This window comes from Centropristis striata, chromosome 10 (genome assembly GCF_030273125.1).
Source record: "Centropristis striata isolate RG_2023a ecotype Rhode Island chromosome 10, C.striata_1.0, whole genome shotgun sequence".
In the NCBI taxonomy this organism is placed as follows: Eukaryota; Metazoa; Chordata; class Actinopteri; order Perciformes; family Serranidae; genus Centropristis; species Centropristis striata.
The window spans coordinates 39,793,842-39,816,070 of NC_081526.1; the positions used below are offsets into that span (position 1 = coordinate 39,793,842).

At 41.1% G+C, this 22,229-nt stretch overlaps 1 protein-coding gene across 1 annotated transcript; it reads left to right on the forward strand.

Annotated features, from left to right (window-relative positions):
* The first annotated feature begins 20,236 nt into the window (after window positions 1-20,236).
* Window positions 20,237-21,626, forward strand: LOC131978697 (trace amine-associated receptor 13c-like). The gene is made up of 2 exons (XM_059342407.1): window positions 20,237-20,469; window positions 20,807-21,626. Exons 1-2 carry the CDS (start codon window positions 20,237-20,239, stop codon window positions 21,624-21,626), a joined length of 1,053 nt encoding a protein of 350 aa, XP_059198390.1.
* The last annotated feature ends 603 nt before the right edge of the window (window positions 21,627-22,229 follow it).

Genomic DNA, 22,229 nt, shown 5'->3' on the forward strand with positions numbered 1-22,229 from the left:
CAAAATGTGTGTGTGTGTGTGTGTGTGTGTGTGTGTGAAACATGTGTATCTGGAGGAGTGTGTGTGTGTGTGTGTGTGTGTGTGTGTGTGTGTGTGTGTGTGTGTGTGAAACGTGTATCTGGAGGAGTGTGTGTGTGTGTAACTAAAATCACATAAAGTTGTGGAGATATTGGCAAAAGAGTCCCCCCATTATAAGTGGATGGAATGGTCAGTAGTGAAAATTTCCTGTGGAGGCTGGAATCCTTCCTTCAGAATGATGTCAAGAGCACGTTTCAGGTCATTTGGAGTTGTCTATAGTGACATTTTTTTGGACCAACACATTGAGTGTCTGTGATTGGTCAGGGAGGGGAGTGGTTAAGGTAAGAAAGAAAGACTGGTCAGGGTGTCCCCTAGACACCAGATCCTAATTACAAGGCAGAGTCCATGTGAAGGATTTAATGGGAACAGAAATACTAAAGGACAAAAGAAAAGTCACGTCTTACAAGGGGCCTTTACCAGGACTTACACTGCGTATGATGAAAGGAAAAAGAAAAGAAAAAATCAGGATGCCACATCGGGTCTTACACTGCCTGCTGACCAAAAGTTAAGGAAAACCAAACAAAAATCAGGATGCCACATCAGGTCTTACACTGCCTGCTCGTCAATTGAAAAGGAAAACCAAACAGAAAAACAGGATGCAACGGGGTCTTACGCTGCCTGCTGCATCAATGGAAAGGGAAAACCAAACAAAAAATCAGGATGCAACAGGGGTTTTACTCTGCCTGCTGCACGAAAGGAAAAAACGGCACTTTCAGGAGAAGCTGGTTAGCTGACCTGAGAGACCGGTTGGGAGAGTAGGGGTGTAGCAGCTCAGAGAGGTAAGGCGGGGCTAGGCCATTCAAGGCTTTAAAAGCAAATAAAATAATTTTAAAATGAATCCTAAAATGAAGGGGCAGCCAGTGCACAGAAGTGCTACCAAAGACCACAACTTGAGTCTTTTTTTCATTAAAACTTCAATAATTTGAAGACATCTAAGTTTTTTGAGGGGGACATAGATTCGGCTGTCATCCACATAACAGTGAAAAGAAATTCCATGTTTTCTGAGAATGGAACCAAGCGGGAGTAGATAGAGGGAGAATAGGAGAGGGTCAAGCACAGAGCCCTGCGGGACCCCACATGAGAGGGAAGCAGTGGAGGACACAGAGTCACCGAGGCTGACACAGAAAGTCCGATGTGACAGGTAGGACCTGAACTATTGTAGTGCTGTGCCACTAATGCCCACCCACTGCTCCAAACGAGCCAACCGGATTTCATGGTCCACTGTATCAAATGCTGCAGTCAAATCTAAAAGTACCTGGACAACACAGTGACCAAGGTCTGTAGCTAAAAAGATGTCATTAAAAACTCTAAAAAGTGCTGATTCTGTGCTGTGCAATGTTTTAAAAGCGGATTGGAAGGTCTCAAGAACATTTTGCGCATTTGAAAACTCCATGAGCTGCGAATAAACTATCTTCTCTAAGATTTTAGATAGGAAAGGCAGTTTAGAAATAGGCCTGAAATTTGCCAAGGCAGTAGGATCCAGTCCAGGTTTTTTCAACAAAGGCTGCACCACAGCATTTTTAAAATTTACAGGGATCACTCCAGAGGACAGACTGCTATTAATAACTGTGAGACAGGATGGGCCAACAGTGGGAAAAACCTCCTTAAACAATTGGGGCGGGACAGTATAACCCGGAGAACCTGAGGGCTTCAAATGATCCACAATCTACTGGACAAAGGGCAAAGTCACGTGCTCAAAGGTGTCAAAAACAGCAGAGCAGACCCTAACATGCTGAAATCATTGAATAGCTGCCCCATGGTGCTGGATTTCACAGAATTCCCTTCAGCTGAACGCAAGTAAAACAGAGATCCTTGTTATTGGTTTCTAGCAGATGGCAAAACAAATACTGATATCTGCTGGTTTCATAATTGATAATATCACACCTGTTGCAAAGAATCTTGGAGATTGGTTCAACGATAAATTATGTACTAAAATACGATCTACTGTATGCTAACTTTAAAGACACAGAGACCATTTTACATGCTTTTATCTCATCAAGCTTGGATGACTGCAATTGCCTTTTTACCTGTCTAAGCCAAAAAACAATTCAAAGACCGCAGATTGTCCAGAATTCTTACACAACAGTCCGTACTTTGAGAGCCTCCGGCAGAGGTCTCCTGACTGTTCAGAGGCCCGGTTAAAAACGAAGGGGGACAGAGCATTTACAGTCAGGGCCCGAGGCTCTGGAACAACCTAACCTGGGAAATCAGGTCGGCTGAGTCAGTGATCTCTTTTATGTCTCTTCTTAAAATATACTTTTATCTTCAACTGTCTTTAAATCGCACAGAATGATGTAATTTTCTAACATTTCTTTTATCTGTTTTTTTTGTCTGTTTTTAACTTGTCTTTGTAAAGAATTTTGTAAAATGTGTTTTGAAAAGTCCATCCATCCTTTCTGGTCTGCTTATCCGGGGCCGGATCGCGGGGGCAGCAGGCTAAGCAGGGCATTCCAGGCGTCCCTCTCACCAGCCACAACGTCCAGCTCCTCCTGGGGGACCCAGAGGCGTTCCCAGACCAGGAGAGAGATATAATCCCTCCACCGTGTTCTGGGTCTTCCCCAGGGCCTCCTACCAGTTGAACCTGGAACTCCTCTAATGGGAGGCGTCCGGGAGGCATCCTTACCTAGGGTGACCAAGCGTCCTCTTTTGCCCGGACATGTCCACTTTTTACGTCCTGTCCGGGGCGTCCGGCCGGGTTTTATAAATTCACGAAAATGTCCGGTGTTCACTGTTTTTCATAGGACCAGTACACGTGCACATAAATTGACCGGCGCTTTGCACACAATTTTGCGAGACGTAATTACCAAGAGGCTGCCTAGTGGGCGGGTCAGCGCCGCACACACACACACAGAGAGAGACAGAGAGCAGAGCAGACAGAGGGCAGATCAAACAGCGGAGCAGCATTGCACGGGAAATGCCAAAGCGTAAGTGCAGCTTCACAGATGAACTGCAAAAAAAATTTCCGACGTACCGTCCCGGTTGGGACAGGTGGGAGGCGGAGTGCACCGTGTGCAATGCTGGCACATATGTCTCAGCGTCTAATAAAGGTGCTGGACATCTCAAAGCTCAAAGACAACTAAAGATTAAAAGTATAGATCCTTTTTGTTTGTTAAGTTAGTATCTTTGTGAGACTCTTCTATTATTTATCTTATTGCAGTTATTAAGAGATATATTGTTGAAGCTAGAGTTTCTAACAGAAAAGTTCATATTTAGAACATTATTTCATATTATTTATTCATTTATTTGAAAAGAGTCTACGAGAGCTATTATTTTGTTACAAGTTTTTACAGATTTCATTTTATTTTATTTCAGAAGTTAATTTTGCACCATTGAAGCATAATAAGGCTGACCAGTGTGATTCCACGGTAATTGGAACACAAACTCCGGTCCCTTTTTAAAATGGGAACCACCACCCCGGTCTGCCGATCCACTGGCACTGCCCCAGTCCCCCACGCGACACTGAGGAGGTACGTCAACCATGACAGCCCAACAGTGTCCAGAGCATTTAGCATCTCAGGGCGAATCTCATCCAACCCTGGCGCCTTGCCGCCAGGCAGCTTTTTAAGTACCTCGGCAACTTCTGCCAGGGATACTGATGAGTCTTCAGATTCCTGTCCTTCGTCGTCGTTCCACTTGTGTCTGGCATACGGGATCTTTCTCCTCATCTTTTATGGCATCTTCCTTGCCATTGCGCTGCTCATAGAGTTTGGCAAGATCAACGTGTAGATCTAACTCTCAGGCCAGTCTGATATGTGGGATGTCCTCCCATAATGCAACAGGAGACACTGGAACACAATCTCTTCTCTACATTTCATATTAGTACACTATTTATACTTTAAGAATCAACAACTTTGTCCATGTGAGACTTTTCTCCTCAGGGAAGAGCTGAACCTTGTCACACTTGTGCCTTTATTCAACTTGTTTGTGCTGACTGGAGCTGTGATGGCACTTAGTGAATCCAGAGGGAAAACACAGGTTGCAGAAATGTGTACATTTAAAGGGAAAGGTCTCCTCCCCCACTGAACACAGCTTGGGCCAAGCCCTGCTTTCCCTTCCTGAGTCGCCTGACGGCTCTCCAGAACTTTTTTGAGGCCGACTAAAAGTCCTCCTCCATGGCCTCCCCAAATTCCTCCCATACCTGAGTTTTTGCTTCAGCGACAGCCGCAGCTGCAGCTCTTCAGGCCGAACAGTACCTGCCTGCTGCTTCTGGAGACCCCTTGGCCAGCCAAGCTCGTAGGGCCTCCTTCTTCAGCTTGACGGCCTCCCTCACCGCTGGTGTCCACCAGCAGGTTCTTGGGTTGCTGCCACGACAGGCGGTTGGGGACATGGAGAAATTCTTCCGGAGGTGTGAGTTAAAGATCCTGCAGACAGCTCTGCTCCTCTCTTCACCCGAGTGTCCAAAACATGCGGCCGCAGATCTGACGATACAATAATGAAATCAATCATCGATCTTTGGCCTAGAGTGCTCTGGTACCAAGTACACTTATGAGCAACTCTATGTTCGAACATGGTGGGACAATCCGTGACTAGCAGCAGGCCGTTCCTCCCAATCACCTCCTCCAGGTACCGTCATCGTTACCCATGTGAGCGTTGAAGTCTACCAGAAGAACAATAGAGTCCCCGAGTGGTACCCCTTCCAGGACACCACCCAGAGACTCCAAGAAGGTCGGGTACTCTGAACTGCTGTTTGGTGCATAAGCACAAACAACAGTCAGTTTTTTCCTCACGACTTGCAGCCACAAAGGAGACGACCCTCTCGTTCCTCTCACTTTTGAAAAGTGCTCTATTAATAAAGATTATTGTTATTTTTATTATCCCTGCCTGTCTTGTATTCAGCATTTGCTTTGTACATACCATTAATTAACACAGTATAATGGTGTATCACAACAACCATCATTTTGTGCAAGGATCGGCAGTTAAAAAATATAAACACTCACATTAATATCATGGAGAAGCCCATCAGTAATGTATGATTGCACATATATTTGATTCGTTTAGAAAGTGTGGCTTTATGTTGCGCTGCTACAACAGTTGAGGCAAACTGCAAATCTCTTTTGTCTTTCTAAACACTGCTGTTATAAGTTTTAAAGTACTACATAAGTCAACAATAGAAGAAAGAAAAGTAAACAAGAATAGATAATAACAAACGGGATAGGAGAGTAAGAGAGAGAAAGAAAGAGAGAGAGGAAGGGTTTCATGGAAAGTGATGAAGATGATGGAGTGATGTGCGAAGGGACGTCAGTGTCCAAAATACTCAGAGGGGAAAAGGAGGGTGGGATGATGAGAATGTGAGAGATAAATCAGTTACATGACTCAGTTTTGTTCAGAAAGCTGCCAGAGCTGCAGCTATCTGCAGATCTCTGAAGATGGAGGTTGGGGAAGATTGGGTGCCCTGTTTTCCAGAACTCCTGAATATCTCCTGCTGGATCCCACCATCTCCTTTGGCTGAAACATTGTTCATTAACATTACACTGTACTCCATCTCTGCCCTAACTGCAGCCCTCAACCTGCTCATCATCATCTCAGTCTCCCACTTCAGGCAGAGATTAACTCTTTAGTTTCTCTTTACAGGTTTATTACTTTAAACATGTGAAGGACTGTTGTAGATTAAGAAGAATTGTCTTTAAACTGGTACTGAATAATGTTGCTCCTCTAACACTAGTCTTATCTAGTCAGTCTGTCTTCCTGACTGCACGTTAAAGCAAAAATCCACTGTGACCTCTATATTGTAATTTAAATTGTCTCATTTAATCATATGCTAACTATGTTGCCGATCAGAAAGAATCCAATTTCATAAATCAGTATTTATGAGTAGTTATTTAATTTTCTGGTTATTTTGTTATGAAGACTGTTTTGTAGAATGATGCTTTTCTCTTTTCCTCCAGGCAGCTCCACACACCCACCAACATCCTCCTCCTCTCTCTGGCTGTCTCAGATTTTCTTGTGGGCCTCCTGCTGATGCCAGCAGGTGCACTAAAATTAACACATTGCTGGTTGTTTGGTAATTTTGGGTGTTCTGTCTTTATGTTTGCGTCCGACATCATTCTCTCTGCCTCAGTAGTAAACATGGTGCTCATATCAGTTGACCGCTATGTGGCTATTTGTGACCCTCTGCATTACACCACCAGAATCACTGTGAATAGAGTTAAAGTCAGTGTTTGTCTTGTTGGGATTCTACCACAGGTGAATTTTGGGTTCATTTGTGGACTTTAACATTTGTGGACTAAATGAGACATTTTCCTGAGCCCACTCACAAAATGGTGAGTCACCTCCATTTTGTCTGATCTCAAGAACTTCAGTTCCCAGAATGCACTGCATTTATGACACCTTCCAGGTGTCATGTCATTGGTCAAGGCACCTTTGACCCCACAGGAGGTCCACTGGCCTGCTATAAAGCAGACAGCTCTCTCTGTCCCTCTCTCTCTCCATCGGCTCTCTCTCCACCGTTCCTGCTTGGAAGGATCTCCTTCAGGAGGGGATCCAGAGGCCTGGATCCACCACCCCTCTCTCGCTCCATCGCTGCTCTCTCTCCACCGTTCCTGCTTGGAAGCATCTCCAGGAGGGGATCCAGAGGCCTGGATCCACCAGCCCCCCTCCTCCCTCACTCCCTGCTGAGATCCTCTGCAGCTGAGGTGAGGCTCCAACAACCAGAATCTCCTTGTCCAAGGATCCTGAACAACTGCAACTCTGACCTTCTCTGCACACCAAAGTTGCATTTAATGAACACAAAGTTCATTGCATCTGTCAGAGAAAGCTCTAATTCAACAAAAAGGACAACCAGCAACCAGCAACTTGACTCAACTTCCTTCTTCCACTCTTCTGCTGAAAAGCCCCCCCCCCCCCTTTTTCACCGGACTCGTGAGTAATGTAACTGGGCTTAGATAAGAAATCAGCAAGGACTTTAGCAACTAGGATTTGACCTGTGATTAATGATTTGGTTTATATGTGTGTTTTAAGTATATTTATGTGACATTCGTGTTACGCTCAAAGTTGTATGTTAATCTTGCTTTATACAGTCAGTCAGTCTTAATGCAACTAACTATACTAACCTTTGACCTGCTCACACACTGATTAAATTAACTGGAGCTGAACACAGCTCATTGTCTGAGGAGTGGTAAACCCCCTCACACACACACACACACACACACACGTTTCCTTCTCTTTTGTAATGTATACTCTATTTTATAGATGTGTGCTTTTATTTGCTTTACTTGTTTAGAATAAATACCTTTTGATTACGAATGCTGTCTATGTAATGTTGTACATTATGAACGATCTTCTAACCTCTGCTGTGACAAGAATTCACGATTCCTTCAACCACTATTAAATATTAATATGGTAATTTGATTATAATTATATTCATAATTAATAATCAGTGTTCCAAATTGATAATTTAATAACTTTATGAGATTGATTTAGGTGAATTGGCTATATTTTCTCTGTTTACAGAGTGGTGCCCCATTTTACGAGCTGACTTAGAGTAAATCAAGTCATATCATTTCTTATAATTAATAATTGTTTATGATAATTATTAATAATTGTTATAGCCATCTAACCACACTTTTGAACCGTGAGATCCACACAAGTGTGCTCAGGTTCACCCCTGCATATTTGGTATCCTTATGGAAGGGATAGCATTTATGATAACGCCCTTTTATTAATATATTCGACGCCCTGTGCAAGGTCATCATTTATTCATAAAAGAGCCATCCTTAATTACCAACATTTTTGGTGATCCTTGATGAAGGCAACTGGTATCTGTAACCAGATACCCCAACATAGTTGACGCCCCGGTGCGTAATTACAACAGTCTCTTATGGTTCTGTTCTGTTGCCTACAATGTTTACTTCTTCATTCTGCATATGGTTCAACAAATATTATATCCTACCTGCTGGGGAGATTGTATCAGTTTAATTTATAATGTTGCCAGTCTCCTTGATCTTGTTTTAAACTTTTTTGTTCCTATTATTACCATCATAGTTTTATATATGAGAGTATTTGTTGTGGCTGTGTCTCAAGCTCGTGCCATGCGCTCTCACATTACAGTCACAAAGAAGATTTCAGTGACTAAAACAGCAAAGAAATCTGAGCTGAAAGCAGCCAGGACTCTTGGTGTTTTGGTAGTTGTGTTTCTGATGTGTTTAACGCCAGGTTACTTTAATGCTTTAGTAGGGAACACATATGCTAGTTATTCACACTTTGTTGTGTATCTGTACTATTTTAACTCATTTTTAAACCCTGTGATTTATGCCTTGTTTTACCCCTGGTTCAGAAAAACAGTTAATCTCATTGTTACTCTTCAGATCCTGCAGCCTGGCTCCTGTGAGGCCAACATACTGTAGAGAAGCTGTGGAAGGATAACTTCATAAAATGTTTTAAAGGTAAGTAGTATTTCTGTGTTTTTCTCTCGCTGATGAAAACACATTAACAGTCAAATAATGGTTAGATGGACAAAAAAGTTGTTAGAAACTGAAAACGAAATATTGTGATGATATCTCTAATACAAAGTTTCTATAATCCCACAGGTTTGACAAAAGGTTGGTGAAGATAAATGAATTAATTACAAAGTTTTTCATCTCACATTTTATGATTTATTCTCATTTGTAAAATACCTGACATTTGACCCAGTTCAAACATTCAAAACATGTAAATAATCTGCTCATCTATCAGAAAAGCTCTTAATCTGTAGAAGGGCATGAAGTCAAGAGACAACCTTTTTAAACTGTTGACTCCTTGTTGACTATTCTCTCTCCCATTCACATGATGTTTGTATTAAATTAAACTGCTTTCAATCGGGAGATATCCACTTCTGACACTTTTTTTATTTAAGCTTCACAGACTGCGGCCTTCTCCCTGTGTGGGATCTGCAAACGTTTTTTGACTGTATCATAGGTCTGCCTGTCTGGGCCACACTAAATACTACTACTCAAAAGTACATGTTACATGTAATTTTCCCAAAGATGGTTCCTGTTATTTTAGGTAAGCTATTTATGTCAAGCTCATGTTATTGAGTTGATTAATTCTTGAGTTGGGGTTTCATTTGTTATTTGAGGCTATAAAACAGGGGTTGAATCTGTCATGTGGAAGATGTTTCAGTGGGAACTCCATACCACGGGCCCCGTCAGCCGATCACTACCACGCAAAATGTACAACATTTCATCTCCCCTTTCCATATCGTTTTGGCAAGTTTTATACAGTTGGAGCAAGTGGAAACACGTCAGCTATTCTTCACAGTCTATGCATGTCCATACGTACACATAGAGATAAGATTAAAGCATATAAGATATAAGCAGTAAATACAGTCTTTCCAATCACATGCTCCTATGACAGCTCAGCAGCTGCCTCTTGGTTTCCTGATTTCCTGTTGATTTCCTGTTTGTTTCTGCTGTTACATCTCTGAGATGAGGACACACTCACTGTTTGCCCTCCTCCCCTCAGGACGGAGGTGGAGGAGCATCAAAAGCAGAACTGCAAGACTGAGCAACAGCTTTTATCCACAGGCTGTTAGGTTGCTGAACTCTGTCAGCCCCCCTTAAGGCCCCCCGCCCCCCACGCTTTACCCCTGCCCCCCCTCACCAGGAACATGTGCAGTAATCACCATGCCCCCCTCATGGACATAGAGGTGCAATATTGGTTAGATTAGCTGACTCTGCACACAATATTTATATGTATATGTAGCTACAGATTTTATATTTCACTGAGTTGTATTGTATTGTGTTTCTTTTTACTTGTATGTTTGGCTTGACCGGGCCTCAGTAGTTAATTTCATGCCTCATCATGTGCATGCATGTGTTGTTGGTATGACAATAAAGAATTCTTAATCTTAATCGTAATGTTCATGACACATCCCCTGTCATGTTTATGACACGCTCATGTCACTCTTATGTAGACACCTTAGAGTAAAGTGTTACCAATATTAGTGTCAACAATAAAACACTGATAAACTAAACTGATAACTAAACAATCTCCCTCTAGCTCTTCTTTGCTGGGTTCTTATCTGATGCATATGAATGTGGCAAATTGTCAAAGAAGTGATGACACTCCACGGGTATGACGTGTTTCATTGACTGGAGGTCCTGGAACTTCCTCTCCTTGATTGGCAAAGCACGTTGAAACATTCTGGTCCATTTCATTGGCTTATTTGGCACCTGTACCCTCTGTGGCAGTTCTTCCCACACATCTCTTTACCATCTTTGGTCTTGTATGACATTCCTTTGAGACGTTTCTGCCTGGATTCATTTTGTTTCCATGTTCCTGGACTAAGTTTTTTTTTTTTTATCTTCGTTTTGTTTACATTATCTTCATCCTGCTGTTCTGGAGTTTTTGCCACCACATCTTAATTTTCAGACCCATAACAGGATGGGGAATAATTTTGATCAGCAATGACATTATCATTATCAGATGTGTCCTCTTCACAACCTGTCTGCATGGCAACATCAATGGGTACTGCATCAAAACCAGGATCTTGCATTGCTACATGCATTGGTTCAATGCTGATCACATTTTCATCAGTAGATGAGACCTGATTGTCATCATCTACAAAAAAGGAAAAAAGAAAACATTTCAGCATTTTGTGTATGGTCACAATGAGATCAGTTGAATTAAGCTACATGGATTTTCAAAGTGGCAGAAATGATTGAAAAGACAGAAAATAGTTAACATTTTAACAGCCTCAACTTTTTTGCTCAAAGAGCATTTCCATACCTTGCTAATGCTAGCTTTATGGACTTAGCTGACTAAAAAAACTCAATAATAAGACTAAACAACTTTGCAATATTCATAGCCTAGCCTTTATTAATAAGAAGTAAATGTATATTATAGCTAAAAATGTCATCACTTACCGATGGGGGCGCGCTCTGAAGCATGGAAATTAGTTGTGCAAAGGTAGGCTCCATCTTAGAAAACTAATAAAATCGCCTAAGTCACATTTTATTTTTCACTTAACCATAATAAATCCACTTAAGTCACACACTTGACATAGGCCACTATCTTAAAGGGGTAAAATCACTTGATCTGATTAACTGAGGATGTAGGCGATTTTACCATAGGTGGCTATGAGGAGATGATTTAGGCAAAAAAACTATTTTGACAAAAAATGACTTAGGCATTATTTTAACAGTGTGACGATATGCTTGATTGTACAGTACATTTCTGTACCATTTTTGCAGTGAGTCAGGGCTCATTATCCTGCTGAAAGATGCCACTGCCATTAAGGGAAAGTGTTTCCATGAAGGTGTGTACTTGGTCTGGAACTGTGCTTAGTTAGGTGGTACATGTCAAAGGAACATCAACATGAATGGCAAGGTTTCCCAGCAGATCATTGTCCACAGCATCTCACTGCCTCCGCCGGCTCGTCTCCTTCCCGTAATCCATCTAATGCCATCTCTTCCAAAATAAGTTTCTGTTCATGTGCTGGTGTGTCCTGTGTTGACCTTGTGTGTCTGTGTGTGCACATGTTGCAGCATGTTTCCTTGATTGAAGTCCTCTGATCAGAGTTCAGAGTCCACTTCACACCTCCAGCATCATGTCCGCCATGATGAAATGAACATTCTCCTGCAAACACAGTCAGTCATACATACACTGGTCAAATAACACTGTCATCATTTTTAACGCAGTGACAGAGTCAGAAGATTGGAATAATTTTCAGATCTTCATAGAAAGCAAGAGATGAACCTTATACAGCATCTGTCTTGTAATTTAAGGCTGACTGTGCACCTGATTGTGACTTTATCACACTAACTATTGACATTTTTCATTCTTTCGAAAAAAATATTACTTTATACTAGGGACGGGACTTTAACGCGTTAAGATTAATTAATTACACAAAAATTAACGCGTTAAAAAAATATACGCATTTTAATGGCAGTTATTTTTGCAGCGCGGAACGTTTCTCACTGGATGAGTTTCAGGAGGAGCGATTATACTGGAGCACCAACTAGCGTTGATGAGTTGAGACACCAACAAACCACAGTGAACATGAAGGAAGAAGCTGATGAGACCTTTGGTTGGCCCCGTGAATGATGGGACATTTACTTACTAAAAACCAACGGATGGAAGCGTCCATAAGAGCATGGTTGTGTTGCTAGGCAACAAGGAATTCACATATCACCATAGCAGCACATCCAGCCTCAAGTATCACCTCAATGCTAAACATATAGCAGCTAGCGGCTAGTGTGCTAGCTAGCGTGGATTGTGTTTTACTTCAAAAACCAAAGTATTCTAGTTTACAGAAGGTCTACCTACCTATAGGCTACCTGGATTTATGAAATGTACTATATTTATAAATATGCTATTGCTACACTTAATGGCAACAATTGACCTATGGCTAAGCCACACCCCCAAACGCGATGAGCCAATCACAGTGCGCATAGCTAACTCAATACACTCGGACATTCTCTGCTTCCACATCCATTGAAATACATTGGAGTTAGTCCATTTTCAATCATTTTTATGTGTTTTTTGTTGAGATTTTAAGTTTAAAATGGTCAAACGGTGTGCATGGGGTACATGCAACTCTGACACAAGGTATAGCCCAATAATATGGGAGCAGTAACCCGGTTCCCTATGGCAGTGATTCCCAACCGCTGTTCCGCGGCACACAAGTGTGCTGTAAGAAATCAATATCTATCAATATCAAATCCAGCGACTCCGTCTTAGCGAGCGCTAACGAGGTCGGCCGGCTCGTTAACAAGAGGATTTTTAAACTTAAAATCTCAACAAAAAACACATAAAAATGATTGAAAACGGACTAACTCCAATGCATTTCAATGGATGTGGAAGCAGAGAATGTCCGAGTGTATTGAGTTAGCTATGCGCACTGTGATTGGCTCATCGCGTTTGGGGGTGTGGCTTAGCCATAGGTCAATTGTTGCCATTAAGTGTAGCAATAGCATATTTATAAATATAGTACATTTCATAAATCCAGGTAGCCTATAGGTAGGTAGACCTTCTGTAAACTAGAATACTTTGGTTTTTGAAGTAAAACACAATCCACGCTAGCTAGCACACTAGCCGCTAGCTGCTATATGTTTAGCATTGAGGTGATACTTGAGGCTGGATGTGCTGCTATGGTGATATGTGAATTCCTTGTTGCCTAGCAACACAACCATGCTCTTATGGACGCTTCCATCCGTTGGTTTTTAGTAAGTAAATGTCCCATCATCCACGGGGCCAACCAAAGGTCTCATCAGCTTCTTCCTTCATGTTCACTGTGGTTTGTTGGTGTCTCAACTCATCAACGCTAGTTGGTGCTCCAGTATAATCGCTCCTCCTGAAACTCATCCAGTGAGAAACGTTCCGCGCTGCAAAAATAACTGCCATTAAAATGCGTATATTTTTTTAACGCGTTAATTTTTGTGTAATTAATTAATCTTAACGCGTTAAAGTCCCGTCCCTAGTATAAAGTAATATTTTTTTCGAAAGAATGAAAAATGTCAATAGTTAGTGTGATAAAGTCACAATCAGGTGCACAGTCAGCCTTAAATTACAAGACAGATGCTGTATAAGGTTCATCTCTTGCTTTCTATGAAGATCTGAAAATTATTCCAATCTTCTGACTCTGTCACTGCGTTAAAAATGATGACAGTGTTATTTGACCAGTGTATGTATGACTGACTGTGTTTGCAGGAGAATGTTCATTTCATCATGGCGGACATGATGCTGGAGGTGTGAAGTGGACTCTGAACTCTGATCAGAGGACTTCAATCAAGGAAACATGCTGCAACATGTGCACACACAGACACACAAGGTCAACACAGGACACACCAGCACATGAACAGAAACTTATTTTGGAAGAGATGGCATTAGATGGATTACGGGAAGGAGACGAGCCGGCGGAGGCAGTGAGATGCTGTGGACAATGATCTGCTGGGAAACCTTGCCATTCATGTTGATGTTCCTTTGACATGTACCACCTAACTAAGCACAGTTCCAGACCAAGTACACACCTTCATGGAAACACTTTCCCTTAATGGCAGTGGCATCTTTCAGCAGGATAATGAGCCCTGACTCACTGCAAAAATGGTACAGAAATGTACTGTACAATCAAGCATATCGTCACACTGTTAAAATAATGCCTAAGTCATTTTTTGTCAAAATAGTTTTTTTGCCTAAATCATCTCCTCATAGCCACCTATGGTAAAATCGCCTACATCCTCAGTTAATCAGATCAAGTGATTTTACCCCTTTAAGATAGTGGCCTATGTCAAGTGTGTGACTTAAGTGGATTTATTATGGTTAAGTGAAAAATAAAATGTGACTTAGGCGATTTTATTAGTTTTCTAAGATGGAGCCTACCTTTGCACAACTAATTTCCATGCTTCAGAGCGCGCCCCCATCGGTAAGTGATGACATTTTTAGCTATAATATACATTTACTTCTTATTAATAAAGGCTAGGCTATGAATATTGCAAAGTTGTTTAGTCTTATTATTGAGTTTTTTTAGTCAGCTAAGTCCATAAAGCTAGCATTAGCAAGGTATGGAAATGCTCTTTGAGCAAAAAAGTTGAGGCTGTTAAAATGTTAACTATTTTCTGTCTTTTCAATCATTTCTGCCACTTTGAAAATCCATGTAGCTTAATTCAACTGATCTCATTGTGACCATACACAAAATGCTGAAATGTTTTCTTTTTTCCTTTTTTGTAGATGATGACAATCAGGTCTCATCTACTGATGAAAATGTGATCAGCATTGAACCAATGCATGTAGCAATGCAAGATCCTGGTTTTGATGCAGTACCCATTGATGTTGCCATGCAGACAGGTTGTGAAGAGGACACATCTGATAATGATAATGTCATTGCTGATCAAAATTATTCCCCATCCTGTTATGGGTCTGAAAATTAAGATGTGGTGGCAAAAACTCCAGAACAGCAGGATGAAGATAATGTAAACAAAACGAAGATAAAAAAAAAAAAACTTAGTCCAGGAACATGGAAACAAAATGAATCCAGGCAGAAACGTCTCAAAGGAATGTCATACAAGACCAAAGATGGTAAAGAGATGTGTGGGAAGAACTGCCACAGAGGGTACAGGTGCCAAATAAGCCAATGAAATGGACCAGAATGTTTCAACGTGCTTTGCCAATCAAGGAGAGGAAGTTCCAGGACCTCCAGTCAATGAAACACGTCATACCCGTGGAGTGTCATCACTTCTTTGACAATTTGCCACATTCATATGCATCAGATAAGAACCCAGCAAAGAAGAGCTAGAGGGAGATTGTTTAGTTATCAGTTTAGTTTATCAGTGTTTTATTGTTGACACTAATATTGGTAACACTTTACTCTAAGGTGTCTACATAAGAGTGACATGAGCGTGTCATAAACATGACAGGGGATGTGTCATGAACATTACGATTAAAACGCTGTGGAGACATGCTGCTGCTGTAACGCGTCCGGTGGAAATCCCCAGTAACAGTTGCAAATAAGTAGGGTGATGTATTACAAATCCAATATAGTTAAATAATAAAACCTGTGGGTACACCCCAGTTGCTCGATGCTTCATGATGACACAGCGGGGCTACTGTCAGTCCAAACCCCTCCTTTTATACCCAAAAACCTAAGGAGTCCTTTCAGGTCGAGGGGTATACAGCTCGTTGCTCTTGGTCCTCCACCCCAGTACAGGGACAGCTAGTAAAATTATGTCTGCTTGCCCTATTTGTGTGCTGGAATGTTATGTTGGCAGAGAGAGCCCCATCCAAGTAAGGCCTTGCAGGATGGCTTTCCAAGTGCATCTCCCAAGCCTACCAGTGGGCATGGAGAGACCCACACACTTTGTAAATATTTAATTTAAACAGTGGTATATTAAGAATTTATCGTGCCAAATACATCTGTGAAATAGCGCTTACACATTTAAAGATACAACCTGCTGCTGGACAACAGGTCAAAGAATAATGCTTTTGAGACCACATAGGGAATATCCTAACTTAAGAAAAAACAAAACCCAAAGTACCATTGAACAACAACTGTGAAACCCCATATGGCACTAAAAAGAAAAACAGATGAAAAATATGTAGTCTTCAGCAAGTTTAATGAAAGAAAGGAAATACTGAGCAGAGCTAAAGGTAAAGTGGTATTGTAGAAACTCATCTCCCAATAGATCAGTGTTTGTCAGGATGAACGGCTGTTTACTTAATTTACCTGAGTATTGTTGCCATTGGCAGACCCATAACAAACAAGCACATCTGCTTGCACACACACACACACACACACACACACACACACACACACACACACACACAGGTCCCATTAGATTCAATCTGTGAACAATGTTTTTCAGCCCATTAGTTGCTCCTGATGGCGGTGTACTGAACCCCTGTAGACAAAAACTTTGTTCACACCTGCATGGATTAGTCACATGACGACATTTTAACCTCTGAGGTACCACTGCCATCAGAGGTGTTAAGAAAAATAAGGTTCAGCATAAACACGTGATGCAGACAACACACGTCAATACCTGATGCAATTATTACTATACAGTTTGGGGTTTTTTTTCTGTTTCATTTTGTGTCTGTCATTACTTTTCATGATTGTTTGTTGCGAGTTCAATAATTATTAAAAAAATAGTAATTTGTTAACATTTAATTAAATTATAATGTGAGGGGGTCGCTTCCAGCCACAAATCACCAGAGAATTGTCAGCCTAATCTGCAGCTTACCTCAGAAAGTGTTCAACTCAGTGTTTTAGCTCTAGGGCCCACAACTTTAATGTTTTTATTCCACTCTCACAGCTCTCATCAGCATCTTTTCAGGACTGTCTAACACCCCACCATATCACACCTACCATACAGACACAATTATAGATGAGCACATAATGTAGCCAAGAATTTAGCAGCTAAAGAGCCAGATATTTACTTTCTGTAAGTCTTGGAGACAATAGAAAAAATAAAGAAATCTGGACCTAAACTCATCAGATGTTCATATAGTAAGACTATCTCATATTTACGTCATATTTCATATGAACAGGGAATGACCGCCCTGCTTGTCAAGTACCAGTAATTTCTTTAATAGACACCGGCTTGCCCAGCCACGCCTGATACCTATCAAGCACCTGTGTCGGCATGCAATCAGTGATGTTTGATCTCCACCTGAGTCAGGATGCAGTGTGTGTGTGACAATCTTGGATATTTTGAATGCTAGAGAGTGTATGGGGAGCCACATTGTATCCATTTACCGGTAACAAAGCTGCAAGTTGGACATCTGTCTACAGGCAGCCTCCCTGGATTGCTGTACCCTTTCAATGTGTTTGTTTCTTCCCTGTCTCTGGTAATCCCAGTGACGGTGCTTCTGTTCGAGAGAGCTTCCTGGTTATGGTGGCAGATTTCCTTTACCGGCATATTGCTTGCGGTGTGCAAGCTAATGCATGCGGTGGGATGCTAACGCAGGTGAAAGTCAGCTAGCAGTGATGAAGTTACAGGCTTGTCGAGGTGTTTCTCCCTGTCCATCTCCTCCAGTCCCGGGGGTTGTGTTCCCAGCATTAGCATATTGCTTACAGCTTTGTTTGAGTTTGTTTGAGTTAACGTGCTGTGCGGGGCACCCGTGCTGAGCACAGACATAAAGTCAGCTAACAGAGGGCAAGAACATACTTCTCCAAGCTGCCTGTAACAGAGAGAAAAGCGGTTATGGTGGCTGGCATCCTTTTCTGGTATATTGCGAGCAGGGCGCGAGCTAACGCATGCGGTGCGATGCTAGACGAAAGTCGGCTAGCGGTGATGAAGTTACAGCCATGTCAAGGTGCATGTTCCCTCTGGTCCTGACGGTGTCCCATTCTCCAACCTGCCGGTGTTCCTATAACGTGACTCTGTGCTGAGTGCAGACCTTGAAGGAATAAGAGAAGAGAGTGAATGGAGGTTGATTTTCTCCGGTCCCGGTGGCTGCGTTCCCGGCATATCGTATCGCTCACGGCGTGGGCTAATGCACGGTGCGGGCAACCCATGCTGATCGCTGAAATAAAGTTGGCAATAAAGTTGTGTGCTTTATCGGTATCTTTGGGGTGTAGCTGGGCAAGCCGGTGCGTCTTAAAGAAATTACCACATACCCTGACAAGCAGGGGGGTCATTCCCCATACATACGATATATATAACGGAGTGGAGAGAGAGTCTCTCTACTCAGAACAACTGTCCATTTCGGTACGCAGAAGACACGGTTTATACCTGGTTTGGTTCTGTGGAAAAAACACATGCAGTTGTATCAGTTTGTTTCTCTTTGTTTTGGACTGCCAGACACAATCCTCATACTGGGTACTGAAGTAACATTTTGCCCACAGACAACTTTGGTAAACTAATTTCATTATAAAAAATATGACATGAGACATAGCTTGTCTGAGGCTGCAGTCACACATTGGTAAACATCCGCTTCCCATTCACTTCCATTCTACGCAGGCAAATAAAACATTTGCATGCGGTTGAAAAACAAATTGGCGTCTTTGCTTTGCGTGCAAGAGTTAGACCGTCATGAACTCTGACCAGAGATTTTTGCAGCCTCAACCAATAACAAAGAAGTGTGTGTGTGGGTGTAGTTGACCCTCTCTGCCTCTCCCCCTACAGTCTGCTATTTCTGTGGACTCTTTTCAAACACCTTAAGACCTATCTTTTTAGACAGGCATTCGGATGACCACCATGCATTGCGCATATTATTTTATAATTGTTATGTGTTTAAATTGTGTTGTAACCATGTTTTAATTGCCTTATGTCCCCCTATCTTATTTCTTTCTTTTTATCTTCTGTAAAGCACTTTGTGATTTTATCTGTGAAAAGTGCTTTATAAATACATTTTACTTACTTACTTACTTACTATGACTATTATTATGATTATTAATATTCCCTCTATTATTGCTGCCACAAATACTGTTACAACTGCTGTTTTTTTAATTTATTTTCTACTAACACAACTTCTGCCCTTAGGGACAGACATCCTTGTAATGTTTGGGCTACTATTGCTGTACTTTCTAATCTTTTTGCCTATGTCTCTTTCTCTATCTTTCAACCCTCCCTCTTTGGAGCAAATTGGTGATTCTGGGTTATGGAAATACATTTTTTTTTAATTGAAAATTGAATCTGACTTCTGGTTACAGACGGAGTAACAGTGGAATCGCCCTTTTCCTGCTACAGATAGGCCTACTTCCTAATTTGTTTCACTTTACATATTTGGAGGTTGCTGCTTGGTTGCCGAGCTCAAAATGGAGCCGTGAAATGGATATGCAGGTTTTATATTGGATAAATGACATGACCTGATTCACATTGATTGCATAGATCTGTTTCATGTTGCCAAGTTGGAGGCTCAATGGGGTAAACCTACAGTGAAGAATATTAGAGGGCTGCATGTGTACACTAACTACATATGTTTATATTAACTTTATGTTGTTTTAACTGCAGTTGATGAAAAGTGAAAGACTGTAACACTACAACAAGCTGAACAGGACTGTGGGCTCAGACTTACATACTAATGTTCAACAAAAATAAATTAAATAATAATGACCAATTTCCGTTGGTGCTCTGTCCCTAATTAGGTTTGATTTAACTATCCTGTTTTCCTTACAAAGCCTACACACATTTGGTATGTACGGGATGCTATGGGGATGTCATGTCCACCCCTGCCGTCCTGCTTTCAGCATTAGCTTTGTACGTTACCACAGTAGAACAGTTTATCATTCTAATAATACTTGCTGCAAGGATTGCCTGGTAGAAAATGTAAACATTCACATTAATATCATGGAGAAGCCCATCAGCAATGTATTGGTGCACATATACATGTATGATGTATGGCTGCTACAACAGTTGAGCCAAACTCCAAATCTGTTTTGGACAATATTTTTTGGTTGCTGTTGTTTACTGTTTTGTTTTATTATTGTTATTGTCTGCTTTTTGGTGTCCTCTTTGAAGTAAATGAGAATGCTTCCCTATGACTTAGTTTTGTATTTCTAAACACCGTTTTTATTACTCAAGAATAATTATACAGGTCATTCACATGAAAAAAGTAATATAAATTATGAGAGCGAAAGAAAGAGAGAGAGAGAGAGAGAGACAGAGAGAGTAAGAGAGAGAGAGTTTCAAGGAAACTGATGGTGTGATGTGCAAAGTGAGGAGGGAAGAGACACCAGAGTCCAAAATACACAGGGGAAAAGGAGGGTGGAATTATGAGAATGTGAGAGAGGTAAATCTGTTACATGACTGTTGATGTTCAGAAAGCTGCCAGAGCTGCAGCTATCTGCAGATCTCTGAAGATGGTTGAGGTTGAGGATGGGTGGGAGCTCTGTTTCCCAGAACTTTACAATTTCTCATGCTGGAAGCTCCATTATACTTGGGCTGAAACATTGTTCATTGACACTGCACTGTACTCCATCTCTGTGCTCACTGCCGTCCTCAACCTGTTTATCATCATCTCAGTCTCCCACTTCAGGCAGAGATTAACTTTTTTTCTCTCATTACAAGGTTTTGTACTTAAACATGTGAAGAACTGCTTTAGGTTAAGAAGAATTGTCTTTCAACTGGTACTTAATAATGTTGCTCTCTAATAATAGTCTTATCTTCTGTCTTTCTGACTGCACGTTAACACACAAATCCACTGTGACTTCTATATTGTAATTTGAATCATCAACACTTCGATATGTTCACTATATGCTGCTGAAAACAGAGCATTCAAATCCATAACTTAATATTCTTGAATAATTGTTGGAGTTTTGGTCATTTTGTTATGAGGACGTTTTGTAGAATGATTCTTTTCTCTTTTCCTCCAGGCAGCTCCACACACCCACCAACATCCTCCTCCTCTCTCTGGCTGTCTCAGATTTTCTTGTGGGCCTCCTGCTGATGCCAGCAGACGCTGTAAAAAGAACACATTGCTGGGTTTTTGGTGACCTTTTGTGTTCTCTTTATAGGTTTGTGATCAACATCATTCTCTCTGCCTCAGTCGTAAACATGGTACTCATATCAGTTGACCGCTATCTGGCTATTTGTGACCCTCTGCATTACACCACCAGAATCACTGTACATAGAGTTAAAGTCTGTGTTTGTCTCGTATGGTTCTGTGCTGTTGCCTACAATAGTTACTTCTTTAAACTGCATCTTATTCAACAAGAAGAAAACTTTCCTATTTGCTATGGAGAATGTCCAGGTGGACAGGATAACACTGGTGCTGATCTTCAACTTGTTTTAAACTTTATTGTTCCTGTTACTGCCATTATAGTTTTGTATTCAAGAATCTTTGTTGTGGCTGTGTCTCAAGCTCGTGCCATGCGCTCTCACATTACAGCTGTCACAAAGAAGATTCCAGTGACTAAAACAGCAAAGAAATCTGAGCTGAAAGCAGCCAGGACTCTTGGTGTTTTGGTAGTTGTGTTTCTTATCTGTTTCATGCCAACTTACTTTGCAAGGATGGGAGGAATTGATTACATGAGTTATTCAACTATGTTCTTTATTCTGTATCTGTACTATTTCAACTCTTGTCTAAACCCTGTGATTTATGCCTTGTTTTACCCCTGGTTTAGAAAAGCAGTTAAACTCATTGTTACTCTTCAGATCCTGCAGCCTGGCTCCTGTGAGGCCAACATACTGTAGAGAAGCTGTGGAAGGATGATGTAATGAGATTGGTGAAAACCAGATAATATTTCTGTTTTTCCCTCTCTGCTGATTTTTATATTAAAAGCAAGTCGAAGTCAGAAAATAATAAGATGAGAAAAAATGGTTCGAAATTGAGGACTAAACAATGTAATGATATCTCAAACATCATGTCTCTATAATCCCACACGTGGGACAATAGGTTGGTGAACATTAATTAATTAATCACAAAGTTTTGGATGTCACAGTTTATGTTCTAAAAATATTCTAAATATTCTAAATTTTAAAATTCAAACATTTAAATTGTATAATCTGCTAATCTATCAGTAGAAATGTATGATGTCAATCGATAACTGACAACAGTTTTTTGAACTACTCACTCCTTGTTGACTGTTCTCTCTCCCATTTACATGGTTCTCTCCATTCTTCCTGTGTTGTATCTGCAAATGTTTTTTTTTGAGTGTATCACAGGTGTGCCTCTCTAAGTCACACTAAAACCTCAAAGTACAAGTTAAATAAATGTTTCCCCCAAAGATGGTTTCTGTCATTTCATGTTTCTATATTAAGATGCACTGATATAAAAATGTTGCCAATACGATAACC

What these genes read in the sequence shown, in the direction of transcription:
- LOC131978697 (XM_059342407.1), top strand. Translation starts at nt 20,237, where the DNA reads ATGACTGTTGATGTTCAGAAAGCTGCCAGAGCTGCAGCTATCTGCAGA. An exon ending in ATCTCAGTCTCCCACTTCAG is followed by an intron (nt 20,470 to 20,806) that starts GCAGAGATTAAC and finishes CTTTTCCTCCAG; the next exon opens with GCAGCTCCACACACCCACCA.